We start from the raw sequence: 14,963 nt of genomic DNA on the forward strand, positions 1-14,963 counted from the left end.
ATTATAGTAGTTTTTATAACAACAAAGTAATAACTCTAAGTAGCTGTCTGTGTACATTGTCTTTTTGCCACTATTGAGATATAGGCTATGCAGATCTTCTGACAGTTCTGAACCATTTATCTAGCAAATGAAGGCTATAAAATATTTTTAGGCTAAGTACTTTTTTTAACATACATTTTCAAAAAAATTCACAAATTGAAGCTCTGTAGAGAAGGCGTGATTTGTTGAATTCCAGCTGATCGTATCTCCAGTGAAAAGTTTGTTTGACATTGATTTCATATTCTTGATACCATATTTTGATTGAGATAGCATTTGTTTGGTTTTTTTTTAGCTTCTGTTATCTAGAAAAAAGGGAGGAAAAAAAGACTCATTGCTGATATACATGTTGGCCTATGCAACTCCAGAGAAAATCCACTTCTATTTTGTCAGTACCATCCATTTGATTCATTTCACAGGTACCGATTTATCAATCTGCAGTCTAACTGGTGGTAAGTCAGTGTGGAAGGCAGAAGGAAGGAGAACAGGTTATCCTTTACTGTTAGTAGAGAAGAGTTACCTTTGTTGTTCCTGAATGTAATATTTCAAAGCCTTTATTTTTTTCTTGTCAGCAGTTTGGTGGCTGCAGTGGCCTTGTTATCTGCATGTTATGAATTACTGAGCTCATTTAGTGGCAAGTTAAATGTTATAACCTCCTGTAAACTATGTATGTAGATTGCTCCAAAAATAGTGCTTCCTATTTATTTTCATGGAAGCTAGAACAGATACAAAGAGCACCATAACACTGTTTGATAAATTCTCAGCTAAAAAACACTCTTTTCCAATAGTGAACACCAACAGGTATGTGTTTTTGACCTACTGCCACTGTCACCACTGCTGAGATGCACACCTAACACCTCACTGTATTCACATCCTCTGGTTGATCTCATTGAACGTTCAGCAAGCATCAGTGAATGTCACTGGAAACATCTTTGCTTCACATGCACTTCCATGTCAGACTGCCCCTCTGCTGCCTGTTTCATAGCAACAACAGGTGATGGGATATTGTTGGGAAAGTTTAACCTCTACTGCCGTATTATTAACATCTGCCTCTGATGTTGCAGGCCAACATAAGAAAATAGGAGACATTACTTTCGGAGCAGTTCTTGTATGTGGTACTTCATTTACAGTCTAGCTGTGCTGAGGAGGGCTCTTCTCCATGTGACATATGTTGAACATTAACTATGCTTCGGGTACAGAAGGTGAAGTGTGCGCTTTCTGGTTTCTATTGAGTGTGTGGCATTTGAAGATAAACATGTAGGTAGTTAAAGTCGTAAAGCAAGCAACTGGGAATAGAGTAATTGCAGGGCATCAAGTCAGTATTTCCTGGTTGTGTGAGCTCCTTGTTTCTTGCCTTTTTTATTGCTTCGGAGGGTTTTCTTGTCCCTCATTGGAGCAGAATCGTTTTTAATTCTTCTGTGCTTTCTCCTGGCTTTTTTTGACCGAATAGTGAATTTACCATGTGCGAGAAAACATGTTCTGGATACAATTTTAGCGAATTTTTGTTTTGGTTCACAGCTATTATTGGACATCTGAAATTCGTGATTTCTTTGTGATGTACTGCTTTAAGAATATTATCTTCTCATCTGCTTTTAGTAGTTTGTTGAAGTTTGATTGTCTGTTCTTGATTTCTTGCTCCCCCACTCTAAAACAACAAAGCAGTATCATCTGATGGTCCAACACTTGTCTAAATTTTTGTGCAGCTTATTTTAACGCCACTCCTAATGCTATTTCTGCAATTAGTTATAGATTTTTAGACAGTTTGGATGACTGGACAGGAGTTCACATCATGATTAATGCTGATACTGCACAGAAAGCCAAATTGAACGGCAAGTTATTTAGCTCTCCTTCAGCTGAAGTTGGTGAATTCTGCTAGTATTTTGGGTGAAGTGGGAATGCCTAATAAACTAGAGCATTAAAAGTCAAAATTAAAAAAAAAAATAAATTCCTCAGAGTTATAGGATAGCAGGCAGAGAACTGGTTTCTGCATACTGTACCTTTCCTGTATGAACTACAGCTGTAGCTTCTGTCTGCTTGAGATTTATAGTGGTGTCAGATGTCCTCAGTAACATGAAATGGTTTGCAGAAAAATTGGTTTGTTTCTCTCTTCTTCCTGCTCACCTGTAAGCTCCCTGCTGAAACACTGGGTGCTTAAATTCTCGATTTAACCTCTGCACAACTACATGGGCAAATTGCAGCCCAGCTTTAAGGTCAGCTAACTGGTGCTTAGCCTATGATTTGGGTTGGTTTAATTTCTATTCCTGTGTGTTCCAAGTGTCATGCCAAATGAGAATTAGGGCTACTTACTTGGCTCCACTTGAAGGTTGTAAGCGTGATTACAATTAGCAACTTCAGCGAAAGATTCTTATCAAATACTGCTAATTTTCCTCATGGTGCTCTTTAAGTATTCAAGCTGTCCGGAATGTATTTTGTGGCTTAAGTAGTGTTGTGTGACACTGTACAACTGCAGTTGATATGTGATAACAACAGGCAGATCTCCGGCAGTGTGTTAAGCAAGCATTTGCTGTGGAATTTGGCATCCTAGAGATTGAAAATGTTGGCTCTGTGACTTGGAACGCTCACAGGGACATAAGGGTTTCATTTCTCTCCTATGCTTTGAGTTACTGTGAACTTAGAAGGTTTTCTTTGAGAACCAAGTCTTACACTGTTGGAATAGAGGCAGATGGAGCGTGTCACTTGTATTTCTTGAAGAAAATCTTTAAGAAAATTGAAATAAATGTTAAAATGTTAATTCTTTAGAACACTTAGTGAAACGCTAATTCCTGATGTGCAACTTTACTCCCCCTATTTGGATCTGGAAAAGCAAAACAAAACAAAAAATGAAAAACCAAAGCCCATGTGCAATATCCCCCCATACATAGAGATATATAAGTGAAACAAAACAAAACAAAAAAAACACCTTTTTTTTTTTTTTTTTTTTTTTTTATTCTGTTCCAGAAACATGCAAAGGGACAGGAGTTATTTGACCAGATTGTGTATCATTTGGACCTTGTGGAAACTGATTACTTTGGCTTACAGTTCATGGACGCTTCCCAGGTTACAGTAAGTATAACTTCAGTTAAATTTTATGTTCTACAGAAGTTTGCACTGTATGTTATAAACGTGTTATCAGTGCTATTTCACAGACAGATGTGTAGGCGGTAAGGACTATACTACTGAAACAACTGGTATCATGTTTGGGTCCTGCAAATAAAGTTAAATTCTCAAAATAAGACATCATTTTGTGACATGTGCATGACTTCTTTGTGCTAAGTATGAATATGCAGCAATTGCAGGTAAAAGAAAATGTGCTGTGTTTAGTAGTCTCATGGTATTAAAAAATGGGTTGTATTTCCCACAAGCGAGGATTTTGCACTACTTGTATCCTTAGTGTTCCAGGCACAGGTTATGTTGCTCTGTAGATTTAGTTTCATTTGCAATAAGAGAGAAGAATTTTCCTTCTCTCCCCTATTTAGTGACCTCTAGCATTTACAGGTAAAAGAAGGAAAGGGAGAATGGGGGGAGTGGAAAGTATAGTATTTATCATGCAGAGAGATATGGTTAAAGAACTTAAACCTTGTGGCTAAACTGTATTGCTATAATTTTTTTCTGTTTGCTCTACTCACGTGTGGAGTTGTTGTGTATGACTACAACCTGATTTGTGAATAAAGAGTATACGCAGCTGGAAAATAAGTGTGTGCTTTTAAATCATCATTATAGACATTTTTTCCGTAATGCAAGAGAATAAAAACATATTCTGTGATGTTGGAACAATATAATTGAATAATGTAGCAGAAATAGTGATGTCTTGTGAGAAACTGTTGTCATCTCACAATTCTTAGCTTTATTCTCTAACTTGAGAGTCAGTGTGATCAGATCAGTGTTTTACCAACAGCTTTGTGATCTGTGTGTTAGCCAATGGCTTTAAGTAAAAAATAGCAAGTCTGTCCAAATATTGTTAATAATAATGATATTGAGAAAGGGGATCTGTGCTTTTTGGAAGAAAAAGCAAGTTAATATGTTGATAGTTTAATATGTGTTCATGACAAAACGTATATTACATGAAACATACACCATTTTATGATGATGATCATTAGGATGCAGCTAAAAGAGCAGTGCCTGCACATTATAAGCAAAAGAAATGATATTGTGGTTGATTGTCAAAGCTCTGAATTGGGAACTTCGTAGCTGAGAATAGTTACAAGTAGTTCAGTAATGTTTCAGAAGAAGGAAAGGAGAAAGGGAAAGCTGAATATCCTTTCCTAGCAAGAAAGAGGGCAGACCAGAACCAGAAGACTTGGTTTAGGAACTGGAGAATGCTTATGTTCATGAACATTAGCAAAAAGGAAGGATTTTTCATCATGAGTGGTAAGGAGAATGAAGCAGAAATGTGAGCAAATGTAGTTTTCATAAATAGCTGTATCGCTGGCGTTCAGAGCAAAATGTGTCTGTGTTCTTGTGTTTTAGACCTTAGACCTTAGCTTTGCATGCTGGTCCTTTCCTTAGTAGTATGGGTGGAGGCAAAAGTGTAAAAGTAAATCAGGATATATGCAGTTACAGAGAGACAGGGGTTATGAACAGCTTTTGGAGAGCATGAAAAGTGCTGTTTGGAGAGCTTTGGTAGTTATAGTAATATAGGGTTATAGTTTGCTGGATCAGGGTGGGTATTAAAAGCAGACTTCATCTCCACAGGTGCAAGGCTGGAAGTTCTCATTTGTTTTGGGGTTCTGCCTGGCTGAAGCTGAGCAGAAAGTAGAACTTAAAACTTTGTGCCGTGAATCCCTTTATCATCCCTAGCACTGTGTGCAAAGAGATTCTATGCCTTTCATGGTCTATTTTGAACTTGCGACCTGCTCATTTCATTTGCATAGCAATTAATGCAGAGCCTCCCTGTGCCTCTGCGTAGTGCCAGCCCTGCCACACAGTGGCAATTGCGGGACTGAGAGATTAAAGTCGCGTAAACTCCTTGAGGCTCTAAGCCTTTGCCTTTTATTACGTATTCTTGCAAGTCAAACATCTTTAAGCCGCTATTATAAATAAGAGAATACAGAATAGTCTTTGAGCAGTGGCAATTACTTCTGTGTTCCAAGGCTAACAGTTTTTCTGTGCGGTACGTTTCTTAGTAACTTTGCCAGAGTCAGACTAAGCAGTGTTGATAACTGGTTTGGAGAAGAAAATCATAATTAGAGCTTATCTGCTTATTGTTTGAACAGTTCATTCTTAATACAAAAATAAAAGTCTTTGATACAACCAAAATGCCATAATGTTGGAAAAAGCAAGATGTTAGCAGTAAGACAGGAAATACTTATTAAGACTATCCAGTGAAATTTGCATTAGCTCGTATCATGTATTGTTTAAAGATATCTATGAATAGAAGGATGTAGAGAATCACTTAATCAAAAGAGCTTTTAATGGGTTTATACTAAAGCAGAACTTTGCATATTGTTGCATTTCATTTATCTGGTACTTCATCCAGAAGCAGAAATACTAGGGGAAGACAGGTGTTGTTTTGATAGTGTGTGGAAGAACTTCACGTAATGGAAAATCCTTATTTTTAAGTGAGATCGTTGGTCACCACCCTCCACGACTGGCCAATCAGTCAGTTTTCAATCCCACCTCACTGTATGCTTTTCAGTTGCTCCTGTTTGTGGAAGGGCAAGAAGAGAAAGGAAAAGTGAAGAAAAGGAGACAGGAGTCAAAGGAACAATGATTATTACTAGGCTCTCCCTATCTTTCTTGTTAAACTAATTGTAACAACAACTTACACAGGGAAGCAGTGCTCGGGATGATTCTCAGTCAAATGTAGGAGGTCTCTGAAATGTTTTAGTGGTAATTGAAAGTTTGGGCTTTTGGTTACACGTGTGGGACGTGTGTGTTACAGCAAAACAGGAAGACTTGAAAGTGTTTGTCAAGGCTAGAGATTGCAATTGTCAAATCTTGTGAGACTACACTCCATGAGTTGAGTTGCCATGAGGAAGTAGTGTTTGTGCTTTTAGTTTGTTTGCTTTCTGGGGGGGTGGGAGTGGGTTGGGGGGGAGGAGCTGTTCTGTGTGAAGCATTCCATGGTTATTTGGGGTTCCTGACATTTATTTGAAATTGTTGGTAGCTAATGATTACTCATTTTTGTTCGTTCTTTATCTCTTACTCCAGATTATCATAAAAACCTGTGGTTTGCTGCTTTTTGTGAGCTGCAATATATTCTATCAGAATACAGATCTCTCCTTCTGTGGTGGCATTCTTTGTCCTAGTTGTCTGTCCTGTGATAGCAAAAGGAATGCCATCCCAGTCTCCTTTGTTTTACATGAATTCCAAACAAAAAGATTGCCATTGTTGAATAGGTTGAAATTTCTTTTTGTTTACTTCATGATTGTTCCTGTTCATGAGAATGTTTATAGAGTTGTTGAGAAGGAAAAAAATTGATGCATACTTGCTTTTTGTTTATTTCCAAATGAGCTGCTGCAATCTTTCAGGTGTGAAACATTATCTGGGAATGCATGGAAACGAAAGCATTAATACTTTTTTAATAAAAATAGAAAAGTCTCAGTGAACATCTAACTCCTTTATGTTATCTCTAATGTCACAAAGGCTCCTTATCCCTAGCTTAAAGAAGGGCCTTGTGAAATAGCCTTTCACAGCTGGATACATACCACAGAATCACAGAATGGCCATAGTTGGAAGGAATCTCAAGTATCATGAATCTCCAACCCCCTTGCCGCATGCAGGGCCACCAACTTCCACATTTAATACTAAACCAGGCTGCCCAGGGCCCCATCCAATATGGCCTTGAACACCTCCAGGGACGGGACATCCACAACCCTTTAGGTACTGAAAGGCTGCCATGAGGTCACCCCGCAGGCTTCTTTTCTCCGGGCTGAACAAGCCCAGCTCCCTCAGCCTGTCTTTGTAGGGGAGGTGCTCCAGTCCCCTGATCATCTTCATGTCCCTCCTCTGGACCCTCTCCAGCAGCTCCCTGTCTTTCATATGTTGCACTCTGCAGACAGCTGTGCCATGTTGGATGTATGTGCGCATGCAGTGAATGTATTGGGCACATTGGGAAGTGCTGGATTTTTGAAGTGGACAACATGACTTTTGTGCAAGGTCAGCCTAGCAGGTGCTGGTGGCTATGATAGGGGCCAGAGTTTCCTAAAGAGATGAGTGGCAGGACTCCTGTAGTGAGTTGTCCTGATAAGCTGCATTTTTGTCTGACTTCTTAATATTGACCAGTTCCTGAATAGGGTTTTGATTTATTTACAATGAAAACTGAGAAGATAGTGGTGGGAGAAAATGGAGAAGAGTGGTTTTTGTGAAAGCAGTATTCCAAGTAAGAAAATAGAAGGAATGTGAAACAGCAAGAACTACGTAGCCCTTAACATCCATCATTCACTACAACCATCAACAATATATTGGAATCTCACTGACAGGACATTGAAATCTTCATCTGTATGGAAGGTGCCCTTGTCCCGGTTTCTAAAAAGGTCAGGATCATATATGTTTTACTACATAGTTTTCCAACACTGCCGTGTAAAGTAATCAGGACAACAAAAAATAATATCCTAAAGCTTTTTTCCATACACTAAAAACTAGATTCATGGATGTTTCAGTATCTATTGGCTCAGAGCCCTGCTATATCAGAATTTTCTTTTAAGGGTTTATTGTCATTCAAATCAGGAGTTTTTATCCAGCTGCTTGCTTTTGATAGTACTACTATTATTTTTCTTAATTGTGTGAGGGATGTGGAAAAAAGAACGACTCAAACCTAGTCAATTAACCTCATATTGTGTTATCTGGGAGTCTTTTTCCCTATGCACTGACTAATACTGTAACTATGAGTGCTTGCTAAGCAGGAAAAGAAAATAGGGAAAAGCCTTACCATTTGATACATTGATATTGAGAGAAAGGGACTGGTAAATACTTTAGTAACGCAAAAGATTTCCTTTTCCGCTTCTGGCAGAAACATCTCATTTCCCCTTAAGTAAGTGCCCTTAAATAAACCATCAAATTAATCTGTGACTCTGCTTCCCCTCCCTGAATCTCTTATTTCTCTGGATTATAAGCTCTTTGGGATTGTGGTTGTTGCAAGCTGTGTGTGTATGGATTGTAGCCCAGAGCAACAAATACAGAGCACAGCTGGAGCGTATCAAGAGCTGTGCAGGTAACGATATCACGTATACTCAGTGCACTGACAACTAATAGTGATGGTGATATGAATGCCAGCTCAGTAACTGTTCAAAGGCAGCTTGGCTGACTTCACAGAAATGCTTAACATCTAAAGAATAACTACTACTAGCTGCAGCTGTCCAAGCCTGTACTGCACTCCGTGACCATTTTATGACAGACTCTGAAACATTAAGAATTCCAATGTTTAGTTTTCCAGCAGCCTTCACTATTTCAGAAGGGCTGGACACCATTTCCTAGTATAGACTTGAGAAGCAGCCATGCACTAGAGGCAGGTGGTTGTGACTGCCTATTAGTGATGCTTCTCTACCTCTCATTAGGTGTATAGAAGTCAAATGTTCCGTCGAGGACTGAATAGATTTTGCTGTTTGTATGACTGCAACAGAAGTTGAAGTGGTTTCCTTTGTTTTCTCTCACAGATTTAGTCAGGTTTGTTGTCTGTTTGTTACAAATTGTTTCAGTTTATTTTTGTAGGGTGCAAGAAGTGTTTGGGGACAGGCTTCAGAATTGAAGGCAATTTTGTTTTTATTGCTGAAATTGATTTTGAGTGGCATTAGCTTTCTTCATTTTTATAACTCTAATGAAAACCATGCTCCACTGGACAATGTATTTATATAACTTTGGGGTTCTTTTTTTATTCCTGGCCCAGAAAATTTCACCATCAAAAAGAAAAATCTTGCACATGCAGTTGTTTTGTGTGATAGCGATTATCAGTCTTGACATTCACTTATGTTCTGCTTCTGTTACTTCAAGTCTGCAAAGCCAAATCTTGCTTGGGCTAAAGCAGATTGATTATCATATACGTATGAATTAGGATAGGATAATGGTCTTGGAGGGTGCTCCTGTGACTCTCCATTATTCACGTGTTAGTTTACCTGGATTGCAGATAAACCATGTCTTATATCAAGATACTTCTGAGATGGCTCTGTACAGACTCAGACTAGGATACTCTTAAGTTTTTATGAATGCCACTGCTTGGTTATATTGAATTCCAACATTCCAAAAATAATATTGTGCTTGGGATTTTTCTTTTTCAGTTCTTTCAGCCTCACTATTCATTGTGATAATTAAAATATTACCGTGGCATGTTTTGAAATTCATGTGAGATTATTTTTGTTGAGTTTCAGTACATAAAATATGTCTCTTCAAGTAATCCATACACAGTGTGACCCTAAATGTGTTTTGAAATGGCATGTACAGGGTCTCTATGGCAGCCTTTTCTTATTAAAGGATTACAAGTTAGTCTGTAGCTGTTAATCTAACTGATTTGGCAGTTCATTTGAACTGAAAGTTACCAATATGTTCTGAAAAGAAGAAAAATGTTTTGCACAACCACAGTCACCTTCAACACTTAAACTTGTTCTCATCCTGTAGTTCAGTGACCAGGAAAATGCCTTCTTCTGACTTTAGAAAAGCCCTGAGAAAATATTTGCTCTGCATCTGAGTCTCAACATGCTGTGCTTAGAAAACAAGACTCCTGGAACAGGAAGTAATCGCATCACATTTTTTCTGCTCTAGCCAGGCATGAAATGTAGACATCTGTATTGCCTTTGAGATAAACATAATCATTAGATTTGTGAGTTTTTCTGACGGTGATATAGTAGAGCACTTTTTCAGACTGGTATTGCAGATTACTGAGGTACTACGGACTATTTCTAAGGACTTCGCAGAAGTGAACTAAGTGGAGAAAAAAGTAACATTACTGGCAGCAAGTTTGAATTAACTATACAAGTGTCATCCCCTCTGTGGTAACATTTTTAGGAGCTTGCATTGGGAGAGACAGAAAATTTTCTGGCCATCTGCAAGAATTTTTCTTAGAACACAGGAGTAAAAACCCTTTTCCTTCCAAACATAGCTTGTACTTAAATATTTTCTTAGCTTATCTTACCTCTGTAACATTATTACTAACAGCAGCTGTTGCACCGTTTTTGTTTTTTAATTCAGAGGAAAGTTGCCTCTGTGGTATTCATGGTCCAGAAACATGGCAGATTGTTTTCATCCGGTATCATAATCTACACTTATTAGACCATGACTAATTCCTTTAACTCAATTAATTCAAGATTTTTCCATAGAGAACATAATAGTACAGAAAAGTCTCGTGTGCCTTTACCATTTATGGAACCTTGCAAGTATATAAGTTTAAAACAAAAACAAAGAAAAACCTCTGTCAGAGAAATAATTCCCCTGCCAGTTCACAAGTTTACCAAACAAACTGGGAATGTTAGGAGGAGGGATAAGTAAGGGCAATTTCAGTACTCATTAAACAATAGCCTAGAAAAATCTTAAACTATTTTCCCATACCAATAGGAGATCTCATGGCAAAATAACTCTTATAGATTTTTTGTTTTTGTACTTCAGCTGTATTCAGTGAAATTGGGAATTGTAGTACAATGAGATATAAATAACTCTTCTTCCACTCCTAGATTTCTTTTGTAGGAACAAAGACCATATTTGTACTGAAACAGCACACATCAGGTGGCAAAGGATATTAGGAAGAGGAAACTAGGCCTATTAACTACAGAATAGTGCTCTCTCTCCGTTTCCAGCTCTGAGGTGTTCTCTCAAGTCTCCCACTGTCAAGCTTACTAGCAGTGTGTGGTATGAAGCATTGCCTGTAGGAGCAGAAGATGCAGTTATGGAGCACATAAGTCAACCAGGCATATGCAAGTGCAAGCAATGAAAAAGGGGTATATTGAAGGGTGCCAAGGGATTTGGTGGAATTCATCGTAAGGGCTGCTGTCTGTCATCTTGGAGCAGTCATGATGCTCAGTGAACAATCCTGAGCACTTGAAAAAGGCAAGCATTTGGAACATATCCAGCACAGGCAAATAAAGAGGATCCAAAAGCAAACCAGCTGATATAACACTCTCTTCGTTATATGGGAAATTGAGGAACAACATCTGCCAGAAGATCACATGAAGGAAAAGGTGGCAGTGGAAACATCTAGCCATGTTTCAGATACCTCTGAAGACAGAGATTCCACAGCCTCTCTGGACAACTCTTCTGTAAAATCACCCTTGTTACGGATAACCTTTTCCTTTAATTAGCTTTAATGTATTCATCTGCAAATGTGGGCATGGTGCTGCTTGTCCTTCTGCCAAGGAACATCCCCAAGAAGACTCAGGCTTCCCCTCTTCTACACCTTCCCAGTAGACAGCTGTAGCCTTCTTTCCTTAATGCAAACCCTCCTGTCCACCATTGGATGCTATGTACACTATCTTGAATACCCGGAGTGGGGTCAACACTACATAGATCAGGATCTTTCCTGTGCTGGGGAGACAAGGGGATGGAGGAGTCCAGATATAGTTACAAAAGTGCCAAATAAGAAAGGAAAGCTTTTATTGATCTGCATTTATTATTATTGCTATTCATTGTCCTGTCTTGGGAAGATCTCCTAATGAAGCATCTGAATGGACCTTAACGCTGATCTCCAGCACTTCCTGGCAGACCTGAAGTCTTCTGCATCTCCAAAGCAGCAGCACTCTTCTACTTCTTTGACTAATCTGCTGTTGTTCCTTGTGCACCATCATGGAGTGTCTATCTTCATCTGCCAGCACCTGCAATATATTCTTCTTCAGTCTGAGAGACCCTCACATCCAGAACCCAAGGCCTATGCTGGCCCACTGAGGGAGCCTCTTGTCACCACAGTGCAGCAGCCAAAAGGAAGCCAAGTATACCTTTGCCAGATTTCTTGGGAATAAATGCAGAAAAGAGAAGACATCTCCAGAGGGGGCAGAGATGGGAGAGGAGGCTCTCCTGCACACAAACATGCTTGATGTCAATGGATGGCCTCTCAGCTAATTTGCTGATTTGTGGAGGCTGTGTAGGTGGCATGGTGCTGGGCACCTGGACCTTTGATGTTGCTGTGACTGCACTACGGGGAGCCCTTGCAAGATGGTGTTCTGGATCAACTGGGCTAAAGGTGGATCCACTTCCACTGGTTCTTCATCATGAGATGGATCCACCTCCATGTGTTCCACAACAGTGGGCACTATGCAGGCCATTGTACAGGCACTCTTCTACTTTGCAGGCCCCTTCTGCCTCAGTGGTTCTGAGAACCAGTTCTCTTTTTGCATATACAGGTGTGCAGCAGTTGCTCCAGGTCTTCTTCGTTCCAACCATGGCTAGTGATTACAAGAGGTCTGGAAGCTCAGTGAGTGGTGGGCCAGACACAGGGGTGTTTTTTAGGGCCCAGAACAAAGGCTGGGTAACTACTCTGGCATAGGAAACCTCTGTGATGGCCACTGTGGTGATGAATGCAGTGTTGAATGGCTTGGAAGTTGCCCTTTGTGGAAGAGGAACGTGGTCAGAAAGGTTGAGGGCCCTTTACTTAGGATGGATCCTCTGTGCTGTTTGACTTGCTAAAGAAAAAGGCTGTCTACTGAGCACAAGGACTGCCCTCCACCTCTTTCTCTACCCTTTTTTTCCATCTCCCTCCTAATCCCATATCTGGGGTTCCTGTGCCTCAAGATAGTAGGAAAAATATTTGTAGAGGTTCAGAGCAATCCACCACTGCCCACCACCTCCCCTCTCTTCCCCCTCCACTGTCATGGCTCCTCGTCAAGTGGTGTAGCTCCCTGTACTCAACAGGAGCTGAGGGGGGACAAAGCTTCCACATGTCCCACAGGAGAGAAAGGAAGGCATGGCCGGCCTGCACAAAGTTTCCCAGTTGTCAGTAAAGGCACTGATTATGGTCAAGTGCTGTGTGAGCCCTTCCTTACTGTCCCCAACACCTACCCCTGCCCTAGGAGTATGCAAGTGCCATGTCTTGTATCCTGAGCCCCCAGGGAGAAAAGGAGAAGACCCAGCCTCCCCTAGGCTGTGTTGCTGGCTATACAGAGAGTCTGTTGGGAGGCAACTGGAGTCCTTGCAGCCTGGAAACGTGGGGTGTTAGAGAAAGATCAGTATGAGCTGCCCCTTGATCTCTTCTTTAAATTCAAGAATGAATCACACCACTTTTCCGGTATCTCAGCTCCTCATTTGCAGGAAAAGCTCTCCTGTCTGGTTGGAAGAATCATTAGCAGCTTCAGACTTCTCTTTCAGGGCCTTCTCTTCTCTATCATGCACCACCATTTGTTGCTTTTCCTCTTACAGCCACAGGGCTTTTTCTACAGAGCTGTTCCTCAGTCAATCCCAATGTTGCATGCACACCCACTGTGGGCACTTGCTGCTGTAATTATCTGTTTTGATCTCATAGAATCCTCATTAAAATAATTTCTTTAGCCGCTTGAGGTCCCTGACTGTAAAAGTGTACACTGCCTGCTTAGCAGCTCTGTGATTAGGATTCATCAATAGCCCTATTGAGGTGCATTCAGCCACATCACGTCAATTACTAGTAAATACATTAAGCTTTGTTGACCATACTGTTCATTAAATCTTGTATTCAAAAAGTTCAAAAAGTTGTACTTCAGCAATTTATTTGAAAACTGTTTTGCTCTGTCTACATTTTCAATTTCAACACAACTTTCTAGGATGGGTCAGAGAAGTTCATATGGATTTATAAAGAACAATCTTTTCATTGAAAAGAAAGAGCTTGAAACTCTTGGGAGCAGGCAATATTTCTAACTAACGTGCTTGAGTAGTCCTTGGTTCTCTGTGCAGCTTCGGTTCTGGTCCGTTTCTGTCACTACTACAATATTTAAAAGGTGACCTTGAGAAGAAAAAACAGTTAATTCTCTTCTGTTACTTTTTATGCTAATGATGTATAGACAAAGCCCAAAACTATGGTTAATTGGGTAGGGTTTTCATTGGACTTTTTTTTTCCACTTTTTTATTCCCCCTGTTTTTGTTGTTTTAGGGAGGCGGATGATTCCTTCCTTCTGTATGTTAGGATTTTATCTGCTCTGCTTTAGAAAGCTACATGGCTAATGGCAGACAAATAGATTTTAGGGGCCTCGGAAATCAGATGGCAGAAAGATGTGGGAAGGGTAATTAAATTCTGATTTAAAAGTTGCCAGTTTTTATATAGAATGCCTTCTTTTCTGAAGTTGAGCATTTAACACTGCTTTGGATTCTTCTCCACTGCTATTCCTTCAATAATTGCTTGAGAAAGCATTTAAGCAATACTTTTACACAGCAAATAAGACTTCCAATGAGAATGAGCTTTCTGCTTCTGAAAGTATATAAATAAGGAAAAGCAGTCTATTTAAGATGTTCTTCATGCATTTTAATCTAGCAAAGCAAGCTAGCCAAAAAAAAAAAAAGGGTCAAACCCAATTTTTTTCCTTTACAGGTCACCTTTGAGGGCTGTATAGATCAACACCAGGACTTTTCATTCTTTTATGAAGCAAGTGGGGAGCCAGTGGAATTTGGAAAGCACAGGTGTGTGATGGGTTTGTGTCAACTTGTGGTATCCCCCCTTCTAGTCACCGTTTAGCAGTCATTGTGGTCCTCATGCAGACTGCTTCAGTAACTACAGATTATCTGCTATATCTTGACACAAATACATCTTTGCCTTCCTTTATGACAACCAGATTTTGAGAAACAATATTGATTGCTACCACTGAAGAAGTGTGAAGGTATTTTTCATCTTCAGTTAGATGAAGTGTGTGATTAACAGGATAACATGCTAAGTCTGTGCTTCCACTTTTTTAATAGACAGTGTTTTGTTTGTTTGTTTTAAACAGGGTTTTTAAAATTTTTGTTTTGTTTTAATGTGAAACCGGATGGTATTTATCTTTCATTTCTGTGGTTGCCTGACACAAATTTCAAATGCTTTCTTAAAAATTCAACCTGTTAATCCCCACCAGTGA

General features: G+C 39.7%; 1 protein-coding gene across 1 annotated transcript in view; it reads left to right on the forward strand.

Annotated features, from left to right (window-relative positions):
* The window catches only part of EPB41L4B (erythrocyte membrane protein band 4.1 like 4B), a gene marked incomplete at both ends in the record, with an annotated part of 85,887 nt that overhangs the window by 48,326 nt on the left and 22,598 nt on the right, over positions 1-14,963 (forward strand). Inside the window, one exon of the mRNA XM_079533559.1 lies at positions 2,995-3,099. Coding sequence (XP_079389685.1) covers positions 2,995-3,099 — 105 coding nt within the window. The remainder of the gene's footprint in view (positions 1-2,994; positions 3,100-14,963) is intronic.

Source organism: Tetrao urogallus (assembly GCF_951394365.1).
Source record: "Tetrao urogallus genome assembly, chromosome: 3".
NCBI classification, from domain to species: domain Eukaryota; kingdom Metazoa; phylum Chordata; class Aves; order Galliformes; family Phasianidae; genus Tetrao; species Tetrao urogallus.